Consider the following 20,390-nt stretch of genomic DNA (forward strand, 5'->3'; position numbering starts at 1 on the left):
CTCTGGTATTAGTTGCTGGCAGTTGTGAATCCTATCTTTTTGCCATTAAATGAGTTAGTAATAATGCTACTAGTTGTATGTTGAAATGTCTTCAACAAACCATCACAGCGTTGTGTTATAGGTTTTGACTGCTGTAACTTTGTGCCTCAGCTTGATGTTAGGAAAAGGAAAGCACTGGCATTGTATAGATTACTACTGTTGCTTGGTATCATCTTGTGTCAAGAGATTCATCCTTCTATGTGGAAATCAAATCTTATGTCTGAGAGTGGTGAAGAGTTGGTGATGGCGTTTCTTGTCCCCAGGATGGCAGCGTGGATGTGGCACAAGTTTTCGACGTGGTTTTGGGATCCATATGTGTGGCTGCCTCCGAACTACTCCTGGGAAGATCTGGTGCCCAATGAGAAGGTTCGCTACGCCAACTGGAGTGACCTGTGGACGTATCCCATTATTATGGCACTTTTAGCTATTCCTCTTCGATTCTTGGTTCTCAACAAACTTGTTTATTCTGTTTTAGCCCAAGCTGTTGGTCTGAGGGATGTAAAAGCACGTGCAGTTGTTCCTAACGAAACTTTAGAACATTTATTTTCGCGTTATAAGGCCAAGCCCCCTGATAGTGAGATCAGTCATTGTGCTGGTAAGCTTGGATGGTCAGAACGCAAAGTTGAGCGATGGATACGACAGAGGACATCCATGACTCGTATCAATAAATTCACCAAATTTATGGAATGTTCTTGGCAGTGTACATATTACACTTTTATCTTTTTGTATGGGTTGTATGTGATGTGTGGAAAACCATGGCTTTGGGATATTCTATATTGTTGGTATGACTTTCCAAATCACAGTGTTGATGATGATGTGTGGTGGTACTATATGATTTCCCTTTCCTTCTATTGGTCCATGACATTTACTCATTTCTTTGAAATTAAGCGAAAAGACTTTTGGCAAATGTTTTTCCATCATTTAGTCACTATTGCCCTCATTACATTCTCTTGGACATGTAACCTCACACGAATTGGAACTTTAGTTCTTATTGTGCACGACTGTGCTGATATTCCTCTTCAGCTGGCTAAAATGAGTATTTATTCTGGCCACAAGGCATTCTGTGATGCTGTCTTTGCAATCTTTGCAGTGTTGTGGGTTATAACTCGTGTTGGAATTTATCCCATGTGGATTTTGTATAGTACGGCTGTTGATGCTCCAACAATTGTGCCCATGTTCCCTGCTTATTACATTTTTAATAGTTTGTTGTTTACACTGTTGTTTTTGCATGTCTACTGGACATACCTCATCCTTCGTATCATTGCTGTTACCATAACCAAGGGAAATGTGGAGGATAACCGCTCTTCATCTGATCCATCAGAATTCTCTCATGATGAGGAAGAGAAAAAGAATAAGTAACTGAAGTAGTTCAAGCTAGAGGAAACTTACAATTGTCAACAGGGAACAATAAATATTTGAAAATTAAAATTATGATTAATAGAATATTTCAGTCTTCTAAAATTACTTATTTTGAATATAAAATTTGAAATGCAAAAAGGAATTTTCAGATTGTGTGTGTGTGTGTGTGTGTGTGTGTGTGTGTGTGTGTGTGTGCGCGTGTGTGTGTGCGTGTGCGTGCACACGTGAGTACAAATGTCTGCATGTGCTATAGTTACACATGCAGCTTTGGCAATTTTCTGCAATACTGAAATTCACTGATATATGCAACCAGCTTGCATAGACATAAAAAAAAAAAAGTTCCTCATACTCATGACTTTTTAATTGTTTTTGTATTATTCAAGTCCTGATAGTTGTGATACGAGAAGTTTCAGAAATGTAGTGTGAACATTTAATTTTATGCCATACGATCTTGTAAGTAGGTTCCAGTTTTGAGCACTGCAGTTGGGGGAAGTTGTGTGTAATTTTATTTTAATTTGTAGCTGTGATAAATGTTGATTTTGTTAAGGAAAGCTCTTCCAAGAATCAGGGTGCAGTTAGAAAACGCTGTCATGCCTGTAAGTTACAGTATGTAGTTTCTCTTTAATTTTTGAAATGATAATTTGTTCTAAATTCCTTTTCATTTAAAAGGAAGACTATTATTCCCCTGTTGCTTTTTCCATTGCAAAGGTTAAAAGATGCATTGTAGTTGCATTTTCAGTGTGTATGAACAAAATGTGTAAAATTTAAAAAAAAAGAATATAGATTGTTTGTTGTTCAAGAATTAATGACATTTTTAAAAATGGTTAAACAGGCAAGAGATCCGTGGTTAACTCTAACCTGACTTGGACATTTGATGAAAACTTTTTCAAATGGATGTCTCACTTCATCTGTTATGGCACCTGTTCATGCATACCATTATACAGTATATTTTTGTAATTTCATATGAATTTCCTCCCAATCTTCATATTGAAAATCTTCAGTAACTGATTTTGCCATTAAAGAGGAGAATGTAGTTTCATAGAGGGAGGACTGTACAGTACATAAGTGTATTGTTAGATTATAAATCTCAGCACTAGTTAAATTCATAATTTGTTGTTTTTAAGTAGAAGCAGTGATTGGAAGTGACAGGTCTGCAATTCTTGTACTTTAGCCAAGAATGGCATGAACCTTTTAATTTTTGCATGGCACTTAATTGTAATACAGTTTTAACACTTGGAAAATTTTGACCCGTTTGTGTTTAAACAGACTAAACTATTTCTTTTTCTGTGGGGAGCCCCGTTGGCTCCCTGAAGCTTTCCAAACAGACATGTGCAATATTAGTTTGGGGGCATCAGTCACGGAAGCTCTTTATGCCTACCATAGACCACGAGCCAGAATCTGGTCCCCTCAGAGTGGCACAGGGGACCAGATTCAGGAGGCACCCAGAAAGATAGGCAAAATAATACACACCACAAACTGGTGAAAATTCCAACCTAAGTCCAAACAAAGCAAAATAACTCACCCCCACCCCCTCCCCCCCCCCCAAAAAAAAAAAAAGCAAACCCTCCCTCCCAAACCGGCTTGGCAAGCCGACAGCTCGCCTCTTTAGTTCTCAACTGATGTGCATGGCGGTCAGATGTCACCTCTGGCCTCGCTTTCCTGTCTGGCTGTGCCAGCTGTGTGTGTGGTGTGTGACCAGGTGTTTCTGGCCCTATGTCAGGAGTGGGTTCTTGCTGGGTGGGGCGCACTGAGGCCAGCGCAGTTTGCTCATGCAGCGGCCAACGTTTCTCTCTGGCTGCCTGTTTGTTGTGTGTTGGGCTTCGGGGGTTTTCTTGTTCTTTCAGAAAGTTTTTGCTTTTGTTACAGAGGTGGTCTACCTAGCGTCTTATTAGGCAAGCCTAGGTGGTGTTGGTAGTCTTCCTCTGTTGCCCCCAAGATTTCACGGCTACTACTGGTGGTTAGTTTGCCTACTGATAGACATGGTTTACCAGCTTAGCTAGCCCCAGTGCCCGAGTTCCCCATAGGGCTTAATCTTCCCTATGGGACCTGGTAAACCCCATTGGGCTCTGGGTTACCATGAGTGTGTCTTCAGAGTCCTCTCTCGCCTTGTGCGAGGTTGAAGGTTGTTCGTTGCCTCTGCCTCTGGGAAACAATCATCTGTCTTTCCTCCGTCATGCTGCCTGTTGGGTCGATAACTACCTGCGACCTGGAGTCTTGCAAGACTTGTTTTCCGTTTGTGCTCCAATTTCCCTATTTTTCATATGAAGATCTCAGGGGTCAGGCGGCAGCTGTGTTGCATGCTAGTTTCTCTTTGTTGCAATGGGCCAGGTTGGTCACCCGGTTGGAAGCCCCAGAGCTGTCTCGCTTTGGTTTCAAGACTAGGATTTAGAGGCGTGGGTCGCTTCGGCCTTGGTTCTGTTCGCGCCCTTGATTCCTTCCCAGGTGGGCGTGTTGGTAACTTGGTGGAAATCCCGGTTGGTTTCATTAAAGGTTCGGACTTGGCTAGGCATTGTGTGGGATTGTCAGACGGCGTCGCCCTCGCTTGAGGTGCTGGTGCTCACGGATGCCTCGTCTCTCGGCTGGGGCTTATAGTGACCAGTGCTCACCAAGCCAGCCAGGGACGTTGGGCACCATCCTTCCATCGGGTGCACAGCACGGTGCGGGAGTGTGACAGGCGCTGCGGTGGATTCAGCTTCCTTGGGGCTCTATGATCTGGCTCTATTCGGACTGCTCCCCTTGTGGTTCATTGTCTCGGCTTTCTTAGTGAAGAGCTGAAGAATTCTGCTCTTCTGCTAAGTTCTCAGGATTTGCTCTCTGCAAATAAACAGAGAGAGCACTGTCAACGCCATCTCTTTCCTTTGATTTTGTCGGACGTTATAAGCACCCAGAGGTGGACCTCTTCTCGTTGGTGTGATCTGTGTGTCTTCCCTTGTATGAGGCGCCATTTCCCGTCTGTAAGGCGGGGAGATTCATAGTCCTGAGGTTCCGGGTTCGATCCCTGGTGGAGGCGGAAACAAATATGGGCAGAGTTTTTCACCTTGATGCACCTGTTTACCTAACAGTAAATGGGTACCTTGGAGTTAGACAGCTGCTATGGGCTGCTTCCTGGGGGTGTGTAACCAAATGGAGGCCTGGTCGAGGACAGGGCCACGGCGACGCTAAGCCCCTTAATCATCTCAAGATGATCATCTCTAGGCGCTCGCGGTGGATGCCTTCAGGCAGGACTGGTCGAGATGGGGTTCATGTACCGAATCTTTATCCCTGGTCCAGCTGTCACTCCGGGTTTTGGCTTTGCTAGAATCCTATAAGGGAGAGTGCTTCTCCTGGCCCCATGGTGGCCATCCTAGCCTTAGTTTTAGGTGCTGCTTGCTTGGTGTCCGAACCCGGGTGTCTTTCTGCGGCTCCACCTCTGTCAGCAGGTCGGGCCTGTCAGGTACCTTGCTGGTTTCGACTCTTTCTTCCGCTCTTCAAGTCTGGATTTTCTGACGCGGGTGTATCATCATTTGTTTGGTGATCAGGTCTCTGTTGTCTCAGCGACAGTATGAAGTCTCCTAGCAATCTTTCAGCCATTTCCTCTCCGTTCATAGGGTATCGTCTGTCTGTTAAGGTTGTTTTGTCCTTTCTCTCTCGGTTTTTCTGGACTGGCTTCTGATGCTGAGTACTGTCGCTTCGTATTTTGTAGTGTTGGGGGAGCTGCATTCGGGGTGGATGTCACTTCTCCGTTTTGCAAGATGTCTCGGACATTTTTCACCTCCGGCCTGCTCATGCACTGCCTGAGCCATCCTGGTCTTTGGACCTGGTGTTCTCTCTCTTTTCTTTCTTCCTGTCGATTTGTTGTCGCCCTCTTTGGTTCGGGATTGTTTTCTGAATGCCTTGTTGTTGACTTTGGGGGTCAGGTCAGGGAGCTGTATACTCTTCTCCGGCACTGGGGGTTCTTCTTTTGGACCTGGTGATCATTTGTTCGTTTGCAGCCCTCTCCTTTTCTGGTGAAGAATTTGGTGGCTGGTTTCTGGAAATGTCTGTTTGTGGTGGTTAAGCCAGGGGTGCATCATGTCCTGTGTCCTTTGGTGGTGTTACATTTACTACCTGCAGGCCACTGGTTCAGTGTCAGTGGACACTCTGGGTGCATCCGGTTTCCCCTAGGTTCCCTTTTCCAGGATTCGTGTCTCGGGTTATCCACAGCATCAAGTCTCGCCAGCCTGCAGGCTACCCGTGTGCCCATGGTGTGAGGACATGCTGCTCTAGCTGCTGTCTTCGGTAATATGTCTTGGGTCAACATTCAGGTGCGGTGGGGTTGGGAGGTCGCATGGGGTCCTGGCCTCCTGATGTCTCGTGGACGTTCCGGGCCCTCTCTGGCTGTGGGTGGCGCTGTGGCGTCTGTTGCGGCCGGATGTCTTCCGCGTCTTGAGACCTGTGGAGCTGCCACCTCCCGGGTAAGTCCCTGTTTTTACTTATCTGTGGGTAGTTAGCTTCTGAGAGCTGACAGGGTTTCCCACAGAAAACTAGCATTGAATGTAATGACACGCTATTTTCTGGGCGAGCCCTGAAGGTTCCCTGACAAGTGGTCGGCGGTTTTTCATTATTCTAGAACTGAAGGGTGAGCTGTCGGCTTGCCTGAACTGGTCCCAGGGAGGCGCTAATGAGTGAATGTTTTGCTTTGTTCGGACGTAGGTTGCAGTTTTCACCAGTTTGTGGTTTATGTTGTTTTGCCTATCTTTCTGGGTGCCCTCCCTGATCAATGGCAAGTAGAGTGCTCATAGGCCATTGCTCCCTGCACCTCTGAGGGGACAAGGTTCTGGCTCATAGTCCTCGGTAGGCATAAAGAACGCCTGGGACTGATGACACCAAACTAATATTGCACATGTCAGTTTGGATGGCTTTAGGGAGCCTCTGGGGCTCGCCCAGAAAATTTTTCATTACATTCAACGCTGTTTTTTTTTTTACCTCTTTTGAAACCCTACCCATTCCCCTTCTTCCCTATCCTGTAAAGTCCACACACAGGCAAGCTTTACTTGCCTGTGCTGTAAAGTACTCCTTTAGGGGAGTACTTCCCCTCTCCATGGGTGTACTCTCCCAGCACCCTTTTGGGAATGACTGATATGACCACTGACCCACTTCTCTCCTACCCACCTGTGCTTGACTATCGACCCACTTCCTCTCCTACCCACCTGTGCTTGACTACCGACCCACTTCCTCTCCTACCCACCTGTGCTTGACTACCGACCCACTTCCTCTCCTACCCACCTGTGCTTGACTACCGACCCACTTCCTCTCCTACCCACCTGTGCTTGACTACCGACCCACTTCCTCTCCTACCCACCTGTGCTTGGCCACCGACCCACTTCCTCTCCTACCCACCTGTGCTTGGCCACCGACCCACTTCCTCTCCTACCCACCTGTGCTTGGCCACCGACCCACTTCCTCTCCTACCCACCTGTGCTTGGCCACCGACCCACTTCCGCTCCTACCCACCTGTGCTTGGCCACCGACCCACTTCCTCTCCTACCCACCTGTGCTTGGTCACCGACCCACTTCCTCTCCTACCCACCTGTGCTTGGCCACCGACCCACTTCCTCTCCTACCCACCTGTGCTTGGCCACCGACCCACTTCCTCTCCTACCCACCTGTGCTTGGCCACCGACCCACTTCCTCTCCTACCCACCTGTGCTTGGCCACCGACCCACTTCCTCTCCTACCCACCTGTGCTTGGCTACCGACCCACTTCCTCTCCTACCCACCTGTGCTTGGCCACCGACCCACTTCCTCTCCTACCCACCTGTGCTTGGCCACCGACCCACTGTTTCTTCACATCTGTCCCTCTACATTACTCTGATTATAGAAGACTATTTTTTGTTTTTTCATGTATTATTTTTTGGTTTCCAAGTGGATACTTTGGCTGGTTCTATGGAATGTATACCTGTAAATCTTTCAAAACTAACACTATACAATTAATTTAATTTAAAGTAATTATGTATTGAACATTTCTGCCATTACATAATTTTGAGGTTTAGAATAAAATACTCTATGCTTATATGGTATTAACATTATGTATTTGCATTGCCAGTGCATTTTTCAAAGAAACTGGACTAATACTGCATTCATGAAAACCAGCCTGGCATATGCTTTGCACTAATAGTAGGATTATACCTGAATATAAATATAGTACAAATTGAAGATCAGACCAATTAAGATATAGACTAACTGGCAAAAATCATTTAATGCAGTATTCTCTTCCTTGTTAGCTTATAGACCCTTGAGGTTCACATGATATTTACAGAGGCGTACAGAATCTTAAGGCAAGGATTTCTAGTACAGTATTCAAAAGGCAGTATGTGGTTATGGTATTTAGAGGCGTGCATGATATTAGAGTTAGGATGTGATGACATAGTTATAATTAATGTATAGTATATTGCTATACAGTATCATGCTGTAGCTGGTGCTTGGAAAGTTCCATAATGTACTGTTGAAATACTTTGGGAGATAAATTGTGTTGAACAAAGCATTCATTCAAAAATATTGAGAGACTTGGATAGAGTATCAGATCCATTTCAAATTCATTTTATTTTAATACTTATAAAGTGATGTAAAGTTAATTTTATTTTAAATTTGTATAATTACATGAAGACTACAGTACTCTAGTATTTACATGCTAGAAATTGTTTTATGCTTTTAAAAACAATGGAAATATACAGCTCTACACATCATTTATCAGAGGATTAAGGAAACTGAAGAACTGTTTATCAGGGATAAGAAATGTTTAATTACAAGCTTAGTAAAGTAAAATGAGGAATTCATTGATGTAGAATTACTTGAAATACATTTGTGATAGAAATGTTTAGAAAGATACACACGTTTTTCATACCACAATCTGACCAATGTCATCAGAGCAACTTTGTAATATAATGGCATTATTCAGGATCATTATAGCATACTTTGATATTTGTAACTAAAATTTAAGACCTAGGTGAAGTTTCACTTGGCATACAACAGTACATTTTGCCATATATTGCACATCAGTTTTGGAAGGGTGCCTAGTGGTCAGTGGTTTAAAAACGTTGATGTATGTATTGTAATGATGTCTGCTTCAAGACGTGAAACATGTGGTCAGTTGAGACTACATTGACTAAATTAAGTTCAATGGCCACTAGTTATCTTTTGAAAATTCAGTGTCTGGTGTATTAATTTGTAAATACTGTATGAAAAGTGAGAATGGGCAGCTAGAAATGAATCATTAGCAAACCAATAGTCATCATAAGTATAAATTTGTGTAGACAATTCAGTACTGAAAATTATTCATCCCGCCCAAATTTGTATCACGAGTGTTGAAATGGTGCAATCATTCCCTACGAGTTGTATAAATGCATCTTTAGAACATTGACAATTGAATGTACAGCATAGTACTAATTAAAATGTTAAATGTTGTACATATTAAAATGAGTGAAAATAGTTTGGCATTGTGCATGATTGGGCCTCCTTAAGTATTTAAAAGGTAGGTTTCTTCTGTACAGTAATTTAGGTTAATGTGGATTTTAAGTAACACTATACAAAATTGTTGTGTGTCCAATATGGTATTAATGTGTGTGATTTTTGTGGTGTACATGAAGTATGTCAAACTTCAAGAGGATGGACTGAATTAATTATGCTGCATATCATATTACTTCAGAAATGTATGAGAACGTACTGTCTCCTAATACCTGTATGATGCAATGTAACCAATCATTTTTTCCCCAAAAAACTTCAAAATGTGCAACAATACAATTGTACTATACAGTATTTATCACAGGCAAATCAAGTTTTTGTTGCCGTTATATACAAATTTATATGATAAGTACAGTACCCAGGCCATTTTCTTAAACCTTACATTTAGTGAACATTTAATGAACTTGAGTGAGCATTGCATTTACAAGCATAGTTGGCATGTAAACAGTGTTTTGTGGATAATCCAAATTAATTGAGACTGGGCCCCATGCCAGGTTACAGAACACATCAGTATGGATTATCGGGCTACTTTTATTTTTCACTTTTGTTGAGTAAAAATATAAAATTGGTCATTAATACCAATAGAATACATATGGTATTTATAAATAATTGAATAACAAAACTGCATGTAAAAAGTACTTTTTAATATGAAAGTTTCATAATTTTTCTCTGTATAACTTCAGTGATTTTACATTTCGTAGGTAAAATTGAGAAAGGGGAACAGGACTTAGATAAGCGCTACAATAAGCTGCGTTGATAGGAAGAGTGAGGCAGGGAAAACTTAATTTTCCAAATGGCTTTGAATGCTCACAAATGTTCAAAACCTCTAACTTGAATAAGACTTGCTACCTCCCTGCCTTGTGGCCCAGTCATAACTAGACAGTTATTTTTACACTGTGTTGGATTATTGGTAGAACATTGTATAAATGTGTGATTAGGTTGATACCTGGCATGTTTATATTTCATCTGTGTTATTGAGCATCTCCACTTGAATGGATCAATTGAAGCTAAACCTTGCTTGTATTAGCAGAAAATCCATTGCAGTGGAAGATTGGCAATAATTATGATCTTCATTTTTGTTTTGTTTTCATATTTTATGTCCACTATTATTTCATTTTAATCGGTTAAAATGTTGGAATGCTATATTTTTGCCCTGGAAGTTTCTTTTATTTTTTTGCTGTTGTATTGAAATTCCCAACCAGATAGACTTCTACTGTATCTGTAATACATACAGTTCCGCAATAGTGATATCCATTCCTTCGGAGAGTTTTGCTGTATATTTATTTTAATGTGGAAAGGTTGCAGAGCTGTGCTCAAATGTGGCCATTCGTGTTCAGAGAGAGTGAGAGTGAGAGAGAGTGTGTGTGTGTGTGTGTGTGTGTGAGAGATTGTGTGTATGGTTTGATAATTTTAGCTAAAAGAACCACCATTCTGTGTCGTATTATTTGTAATACCTCTGGTGGCTATTGCACATGCTACCTTTTATTTTGTGCATGTATGCATTTATGTATGTTATGTATGCTATTCTTGGTTTACTGTAGAGATAAGGTAGACTCGACATGAAGACAACCCACATATTCTCTCATGTATTATCGACCTGAACACATGCACATATACAGTATACATTCATACATCATAGGGTTTTTAAAATAACAACCAAATATGTGCATATTATTGAATTAAATGTTTAGATGTGGATGACTGTACATTGTGTAAGAAACTTAAGATCTCAAGATGTGGCCTTACTGTAAAGTTTTAGGGAAGAAAAACCTTTATGGACCGGTTGAGAGGACAATCCCACTTCTTTATCAACTTGGCCAAACAAATTAATTGTATGCCAGAGTTTTGTTTTTAAGTTTGCCGAGAAAGAAAGTGTTTGGTTTGTTAAGAATGTACAAAAATGAAATTATTTGTTGACATATGAGCATACAAGTCACTTCGGTGTTTAATGCATTGATATTCTTTTGACTCGTATCATTTAGTGGTACTCAAGTACAGTAGAGTGCTATATATGAAGTCTTGGGAGTGTGTACATGCTTTGGCTTACATGCACCCATTTTGACCTCAGGGATTGTCAAATTTGTTTAAGAAAAATTTGAACATTGTTCAGATTTGTGTTAATGTGCACCAAAATGATTTTATCTTGTGAAGTAAAGTGTGGTCATCTGCTGCACTTGGGGTACCTTTGTCATGAAGGAACTAATGTTGAATAGCTGAATAATGCTATTTTATTTTTTCTTTAGTATGTTATTAGTTTTAACATAAGATTCGGCTCCACATATTATTTTTTTTTTTTTTTTTTTACTTTCTGTGTCATTACCTAGATAACTGGCAACCTTAAAGACTTGTTGAACTTTTGCACTCACTATTATGGGAAATGTTGAGGGAACACACGCATTTCTTGCAGCGTGTCTTAATAAATAGGAATCTTACCTTGAAGTGATTTACCTTGAGGTGATTTCGGGGCTTAGTGACCCCGTGGCCCGGTCGTCAACCAGGCCTCCTCATTGCTGGACTGGTTAACCAGGCTGTTGGACGCGGCTGCTCGCAGCCTGGCATACGAGTTTCATCACTGAAGGAAGGGCAGAGTAGGGGAAAATCTCGAGTACAGTATTATAATTTTATTAGATCTGGTTTTAATAGATTTTATCTTGGGGGAAACTGAATGAGGGGCAGAATAGGGAAAACTGGAGGGGGTAGAGTAGGGGGGACTAAACAAGGGGGAGTGGAAGTAAGGGAGAACTTAAGGGGGGGGGGGGTTGGAGTTGTGGAGACTGTAAGGGGGGAGAGGGAGGGAGGGGACAACAGAAGGGGGAAGAAAAAGATCTTTAAAATTATAAATTAAGATTTTAAATAAGATACATGGAATAAATTCTCTAGTTACATTTGGTGAATGTCATGAACAGTCAGTCAGTATGTAGAACAGTTTATATATATATATATATATATATATATATATATATATATATATATATATATATATATATATATATATATATATATATATATATATATATATATATATATATATATATATATATATATATATATATATATATATATATATATATATATATATATATATATATATATATATATATATATATATATATATATATATATATATATATATATATATATATATATATATATATATATATATATATATATATATATATATATATATATATATATATATATATATATATATATATATATATATATATATATATATATATATATATATATATATATATATATATATATATATATATATATATATATATATATATATATATATATATATATATATATATATATATATATATATATATATATATATATATATATATATATATATATAATTCTAAATGTTTTCACTCAAATAGATGAAACCTGTGAATCTACTATTTTACGTATCTTATGAATATACAGTACTTGTGTTAAATTACATTTTTTATTATAAATTTAAATACTTATTAAGGAGTTTTAAACATTTGATAATTATTCATTTTGTGTGATTAAATGATCTTTAATTTTTTTTATATAGTAAGCATTATTTTTTTAGTTTGTGACTGAGCAGTACATTTAAAAATTACATGTTTTCTGTAAATATGAGAAACTCCACATTTATAAAAGATGATAAGAGAATTTCACCTCATCATGAGGCACCATCAGTTGAAAATGCATTCGATGTGACTTCATTAGCTGAAGTTTGGTAATTACGAGCATGTGGTGTGCAAGAGTTTTCAACGTGTAAATTTGATTTTCTATCTTGGGTGAACAGGGTGCAGTGTGGGTGTCAAGTGAAAAATCAGCCAACATGCATTTTTCAAGGAGGGACCCTCCAGCTTCCTAAGCTTAGCTCTGACCCCAAGCCTTGGCCCAACACACCTGGCCTCCGAGACAGCCAGAATCTGGTTTGCTCTACAGGGCAAGAGAAGCAGGGGATGAGAGAGAAACCACAGCAACTGCGGGTAACTCACCAGAAAGAATAAAGTTCAACAAAACAAGCTATTGCTTGAAGAAAATGAGTCAGCTCAGGGGGGGGGGGTAACAAGGAAGATGATCCTTGTTGTGGAGTAACTTCGGTAATGATGATGTGCATGGTTGCCACCAGATGGCAACCCAGGACACCTGAGGTGCCTGTGAACCTGCCACATGGCTCTTCTGCCTGGAGACATTAGCCCAATATCTGTAACTGTTGCTTGGCCCATCATCTGGTGCTTGCATTCAGCCAAATGGATTTGGCAGCACATACTTGTGCTATGATTTTTACTCGTAGGCATGTCATTCATAATCCCTCATTGTTGCTCTATGGAAATCTTCATCTGATAAGGATAATACAAAACTCATGGGGGTTGATCTCTGATATTCATTTGTCTGTCACCTATATCTTGTATCACTAAGTTGAATGCTCCAAGGACCTTCCTTTGTCTTGTCCTATAATTCTTGGGGAGCTGATAGGTGAACACTATTTGCACTTCTCTCTTATGCCGTCTAAACTCAATAATAGCCTCCCTGCTTATTCCTTTGCCTCTTCCTCGACCCTTCGCTGTCTTTATGCCTTGGGTCAAGTGCCTCTGTTTATCCCCCACCCAGTGCTTGCATGTTGAAATCAGAGCCCCTCTCTTCAGAATCATCATGATTTTCACTGCCTTTGCTATCTTGCATGGTCCCCTGCATCATCCCTATTCCCACTTGTGCTGTGCTTTGACTACAGCCCCTCAGATGGACTCTATTCCATCTCACCACCTTCCTTTTCCTGCAAGGATGGCTCATTTGCAAGATTCTTTCTTGGATTACATTTGGAAAATGTGTGTTCATGTTGTTCCTTGTCCCATGGAGGGGTCTCACTTGTGAGATTTTGCAAGCCCCTGACCCACATGGTGAAAGCTCATACAGTACTACTATTATTGTTTTAAAATACAATTTCCCCTTGAACATTTTTCCTCTCGCATTCCATTGCTCTGTTCACAGGTGGATCTGAGTCTGCTGTCAGTATTAGCTTCTCCATTGTTTTTCCTGATTAAACTAATATGTGCGACTTTTTAACTAATATGTGCCCTCTTTTTCCCTCCTGACCGTGTACCCTTACTCATGATTTGTGGAAGTTCGCTGCTATGATAGCTTTCCTTGCCAATATGTCAGTGGCTAATATTCATTCCTGGAGTTTCTGGCAGTCCAACATACCGTTAGTCTCATTATTTGTGTGATATACCTTTGCCTCGCTGCACTTGTTACACTTTGGCATTTTGTACACAGCTTACAGTCTTCTGATAATTCTTTTTCCACAGGTAAGGCCAGTCAGCCTGCTTTGCTTTACTAATCTCTCTTCCTCTCCAGAAAAATTGTCCCCCCCCCCCTCTAGTGATGCACTGAGTTAGCTCAAGGAGCTACTGAGGGGTCCCTCCCAGAAATATAGGAATGAATGTAATGAAATACCATTTTCTGGTGGGCCCCTTATGTTTCTACATTCCCATCCTCTCCTCTTTTCTCATGGGGTTGGTGGGCTGGGCATGAAACCTTGGGTGACCTGAGCTGTCATCTGGTGGTGGGTTTGTGCATCAGGATTCGGGTAGCTATCCCATGGCAATGATCTTGTTGCCAATGGAGTGCATTATTATTTTCTTCAAGCAGTATTGTTTCATTTATGCTTTCTGGTGGAATTTGTACAAGTTTTTGTGGTTGATTTCTAATCTAGCCAGTTCCCTTTGTTTTGTAGAGGAAGACAACTTTTTATCCTGGCTCTCAGTAGGCGGCAGTTGGGTCTTTAAGGTCTTGTGTTATTAAGACCTGGTGTAATTTGAGTTAAGCGTGTTGAGGAACTTTAAGGCCACCAGAAGCGTGTGTTATTATATTCAACACTTGATTTATTGGTAATTCCTTGCCCGCCCCTTTTTTTTTAACATTTGTCATTAAATAAATGACAAAATGTCTCATTTATCTTCGTGTAATCCTTACTAACTTGCCCTACTTCCTTGGTTCTGTCCACCAAACATACAACAAAACTATGACATTGTTACAATGTTTGAACAAGTTTTAACACCTAACAATTGTTACAACCAATATAGCCAGTCGTAACAACATTCTAATACATCATAAAAACATTATAACAAGATTTAACAACTTTATTTACAAGATGTATTGTAACAAGGGAATCATAAGGACTGTTATGTTGTGTGTTTGCAGGGGGCTTTCCTTGTGATCTGATATCATAATGTACAATGACACGGTCTAGTCGCTTAGATCAAGCGTTCTTGAAGTTTGGAAACTGATTTCTAAATATATTCTTCATATTGGTCAAAGAAGTCCTCATGGCTGGAAAAATGTATGGTTAGTATTTTGATTACATAAGCATATGTGATTGATTACATATGTGATTGGTGTATTTTATTTTGTTTGGCTACACATATACTCATCTGGAAGATCTCCTTGTGGTGTAGGTCTTATGGATTTATTTCTTGCTATTTTGTTAAGTTTTGTGTACAATATTATGTAGCTTTTCACTGCTTTTTTTATTTCATTAATCTTGCCTGTTAATTACAGTAAAGTAGAACTCCAGGCACAATTTAATGTTTATATGAAAATGATGTAAGTGTATTTAAATTATTTACTTATCATATATTGTGGAAGTATTTTAATGGATGTTTTTTCTAATTATTACAGTTTTAGGCCTTGGTTCACTTATAGGTACAGCATTAAGGTGATGAGCATAGTAACCTGCTTTGATTTGTGTATTAAATATTGAGAGGTGCTCAAAGAAAACATATACTGTACACACTATATTATATTTTGTCAACCCCTCCAACCCTCTCCTCAAAAGAAGTAAATGTTAACAAAAATACAGAGCATAAAAAGATTTCAACATTTTACATGATATCCAATGGTGCCTCGGATAATAGTGGACCAAGTATATATTTTGTAACAGAAAATGGGCTTTGGCTAGCTTGGTGTAATTGTGCAGGGAAGGTTCATGGGTCTAATTGGTAAATTAGGTTAAACTCCATATAATTTTAGTGTTTCCTGAGGAATAGAAGCCAGAGTTCTACTCTACTGTATGAGCTACAACAACTACTGAAATGCAATGTCCTTCACTTGGTATGATGTTGATGATAATGTATTAAAAAATGCTGTTATACAATATTCAATTCCTTGTGTTCACCAAACCCTCGCCAAAAATCTAGGTTTCTAGAGCTTTTTATTGAAAGAAATTGTAGAATTTTATTAATTGGATTTTTATTTTAATTGCACTAACTGGCAAAATATTGGCAGATGTCGTATCCCTCACTTCTCTGAATTTGTGGTAATGCGCTTGCACAGAAGGTATGTGCTGCTCACTTCACCCTGTGTGAAGGAAGTAGAGCGGCAATATGCAAAGCAAACACAGGTAGAGAAACACACCAAGGTCCAAACTACTGCATGCATAGGTTTTTGCAAAAACAAGCAAATGCAAAAACTTTGCACAGGGGGCATGTGCATGTCAAATACTGTGCACATTATTGTGTACACACAGTAATTATGTGCACAGTAAGTACACACAATAATTAAGCATTTAACTTGTAAATTTAGACCAAGTGAATAATTATTTGCAAATAGTCTTTGTTGAAACATTTGTGTAACAGTAGATATAAACATTGAATGAGTTATCTACAGAACATTGAAATAGAATAGATACAAATTCAATGTACTTGTGGATTCCTTAATAAATGTCTTGTATGTAACACTAATTTAATTCAAACCTCTTCATTAACCTTAAAATTTCCAGTATAGATCATTGTGAAAAGGAAACTTATAAATTGATTAACTGTATGTTGCATTATGATAATGAGACCTCATGACTCGTGAATCTTAGATCACACAAGACTTGAGCAGCCTGTGTCCAGTGAGCAAAGGACAGTTCTTGAAAGTAACTTTTGAGCGACAGCATGATGAAAAAGTTTAATCTTAAACACACCTTTTAGTGATCTCATTGTATGAAAATGTATTGCTTCATTGCATGTTTTCCAGCTAATGTTTTTACAACACGCACATTTATGTGGTATTATTGAGGTTGCGGTGCATTCCTTGCGTGAAGGCCCAAGGGTGTGTACAGATGTCATAAGCTTTGTTGTTTGTTTATTTCATATAAATTTTATTATGGGCTTATAGGAATCTGTGTACTTTGTCACATTGCAATGTATGACAATGAATGTACATTATCAGTTCATTGTCATCTACATTGAACTGGCTGATAAGGTAGTAAAATTTGCCATTCAAACATGGCCCCTACTCCCAAAGCCAATTCCCTTCAGATTATACTACCTAATAATAAATTCAGCCTTCTTTACATAATGAAGAGAGATAAGTAGCTGTAGTATATACATTAATAAACTGTTAAACATAATGTTTCCCATTGGGAATGGGGCACTTTGTTAGCTCATTTGTCTGTTGGCCATAATGCACTAGTCTGACTCAATGACATTTCATGGAAAGAAAACCTATCCCTTAATGCCTAAATTGTCTGGTTCCACTCAACCACACCTAGTTAAATTTTCCCTTGTGACCAGTGCCTTAATGTACAGTGATTCAGTAATTCCAAGGGCAATTGGGGGGAGGGGTGGCTTATGAATGCCTCCTTTGACCTAAGGTGAGGAGTTGAACAAAAACCTTTGTTTTTGTTAAACTTTGTTTTTGTTCAACTTTGTTTTTGTCCAATCTGTTTGTAATGCATGGAGGTCTGTGTATTCCTTGTTTCCTTGCCATTACGAGAAATAAATTATGTACAGTACTGTACTATCAAATGTGACCTATTTCCATGGCCTTCCTCCTGCCTCTATAACCAAAAATAGGAAATGTCTCTGGCTGGGTTACCTATTGGCCACATGCAATTAACTTGTGCGCACTTAATGATCTGCACCTTAGTCAAAACTGCAGCCAAAACCCTCAAAGTCTCGCACCTTCTCATAAAATGTCCCGATTTTCAGGACAATTGGAAATCTTGCTTTCTCAATTTCCCTTTCATCATTTGTCCTACAATAAATCCTTGGTAAATCTGATACCACTGATGTCGCTCATCTTGTCTTTGCTCTAATATTGGCATCTGATGATATCTAGAAACTTTGTATATTTTGTATCAATACACCGTTCAATATAACACTTAATTCATCTGGAAATTTAATCTTCCCAGGAAGCTGACACTGCTTGGGAGGAACATACTTCTTTGGTAGGAATAAGGATAAAACAGAAGTTTTATTGCCACCCAACTGAATTAGTCAGATTGTGGTGAATTAGGCATACTGGACTGCCCTGGTATTTTATAAACGGCACACAGAAGCATGATAAACCACCTAAACTACTGGGACTGTCTCAAACCTCTCAAGATGTACTCTGGAAAGGAGAAGAGAGGTATCAAATAATCTATACATGGAAGATACTGGAGGGCCAGGTCCCAAATTTGCACAGTAGAGTAACAACATACGTGAATGAAAGATACGGAAGGAAATGTAGAATAGAACAATCAGAGAACACTGTCTGAACATCAGAGTTCCAGAGCTGTGCAATACTCTCCCAGCAAGTATTAGAAATATTGCCAGAATAGAGTGAACTTCTTCAAAAACCAATTACACTGTACATAAATTCTTGCAAGAAGTACCGGACCAACCAGGCTGTAGTTGATATGTGGGCTTACGGACAGCTGCAAGCTGTTTAACCTTGCCTGTTTAACCAAGTTATTCCAAGTCAAGCCTGGCCTCAGGCCGGGCTTGGGAAGTAGACCTACCGAGACCCAATCCAGGTAAATGGTGGCCATCCTATACTATTTCTGCTGTCCTTGGGGTTCATATTTCTGAATCTACCCACTTTTGTATAGGGGTCCGTGGTGGATGGGGATGAAGGGAAGAGAAGCTTGTCTTTGTGGTTTATGCACGGTTGGTTCATCTTAACCCTCCAAAACTCGTGTGGTGGACGACCAGGATAATGGATTGTCTTTCTCGGGAAGATCAGCTCCTTCCTTTCACCAGGAGCAGCTTGCTTGTGGTCTGCATACGCTACTGTAATGGAGCCTGACTTTGGCTCCTGCTTTTTAGGAGCAGGCACTTTGTTTACCTTGCCTTTGAATATTTATACAGCTTAGTAACAATTGTAAAAATGTGAGGTTGAATGCTGTTGGAGCAGAATGATACCCATTCCATGATATCTGACCCCCCCCCCCCTTGGTGGTAAATTATGTTGCATCTTCAATGTTGTAAAAATTTATTTGAATACTCTTCTCAGCCTTAACAAAGGAATACATCCCTTCTTAACACTTGTGCAATATTTCCTAGAAATTTGGCCATAGGGTTTGTTAGGGTACAGTGGTCTTTTGTCAATTTGTTGCAAATCCAGCCACTCTAAGTTAGTGCAGTCCAACCTGCTTTATGGCAAGATGCAAATTAAAATGCCTCCAAAAAGTATTCTCTTGCTGCTTTACTTTCCGGACGTGTCCATCCAAACTCTGCACCACCAAGCTGGGAAGTAGTAGTCCCTGTGACAAAGTGGTAAGACACTTGCCTGGTGATTCATTAGCGCTTTGACCGGGAAGGATTTACTGGCACCAATCCTTAAAGTAGCCTCTGTTTACCCAACAATGAAATGGGTACCTTGTTAAATGATTTGGTGGGTCGTATTCCGGGAAAATTAGGATTAAATACTTGCCCGAAACACTATGCGTGCTAGTGGCAGTACAAGAATGTCAGAACTCTTTATATATATAAATAAATAAGAGATTAATTAAATTAAAATTTAATTTGGAACCTACTTCATAGTCTGATGCCTTTGCTTATTCCCATTGATCCTACTACATATACAATCAAAACTGATATTTGCCCCATCTTAGCATCTTTCAAGTTCCCTCTTCATCTGAAACACCTGATGACATTGTAAACTCTTAAACAACAAAACGACAAGTATTCTTTACCATGTGCCTCTGTCTCCCAGCCAAAACTAGAAACCCGAGTCATCCTCTTCCTTACCCAAAGTTAAGGAAACCTTCTGTTTCCTAATCTTTGACTATGCCCAACCATGTTGCCGAACCTTGTGACATCCTAGTTCCTTCACATTTGCAATACCCTAGCCACTCTCACTTCCTTCTATCCCCTACCTTCCCTGTATCTGATAGCACTACCTCTCTCCACACTCTGTCTCTTGGGTGGCTTAATCTTCATCAATCAATCTCTCCACACTTATCCTTGGCAAGCCTTCCTGCTTTGTTCAAATTAGCTGTCATCTAATTCAGGTTTTGTATGTACAGTATTATCTGCAAATATAATGTATCTGTAATTGAATGGAATGTACTTAATTATTATGCAAATATTTCCAGAACCATATCTTTTAAGACTCAAGAAATGGCTGTCATCAAAAGTGCCACTCAGCCTGTTTATTAAAAAAAATCTGCTCTCTGGTTATATGAGGTGTTCACAGTAACTGGGTGAAGGGATCGTCAGCACTACATACACAGATTGTAGACTTATGGTGTAGGGGTGAGAGGGCTCAAA

At 39.7% G+C, this 20,390-nt stretch overlaps 3 protein-coding genes across 8 annotated transcripts in view; all 3 read left to right on the plus strand.

Annotated features, from left to right (window-relative positions):
* The window catches only part of LOC123757685 (ceramide synthase 6), a 103,056-nt gene that overhangs the window by 31,733 nt on the left and 50,933 nt on the right, over window positions 1–20,390 (plus strand). The gene's annotated exons all lie outside the window — the stretch shown is intronic.
* LOC123757638 (bifunctional peptidase and arginyl-hydroxylase JMJD5) overlaps window positions 1–20,390 on the plus strand; it is a 296,441-nt gene that overhangs the window by 31,118 nt on the left and 244,933 nt on the right. The gene's annotated exons all lie outside the window — the stretch shown is intronic.
* LOC123760507 (ceramide synthase 6) lies at window positions 412–11,309 on the plus strand. The gene has a single exon (XM_069329522.1). It carries the CDS (start codon window positions 451–453, stop codon window positions 1,396–1,398), a length of 948 nt encoding a protein of 315 aa, XP_069185623.1. The 5' UTR covers window positions 412–450; the 3' UTR covers window positions 1,399–11,309.

This window comes from Procambarus clarkii, chromosome 22, assembly GCF_040958095.1.
Source record: "Procambarus clarkii isolate CNS0578487 chromosome 22, FALCON_Pclarkii_2.0, whole genome shotgun sequence".
In the NCBI taxonomy this organism is placed as follows: domain Eukaryota; kingdom Metazoa; phylum Arthropoda; class Malacostraca; order Decapoda; family Cambaridae; genus Procambarus; species Procambarus clarkii.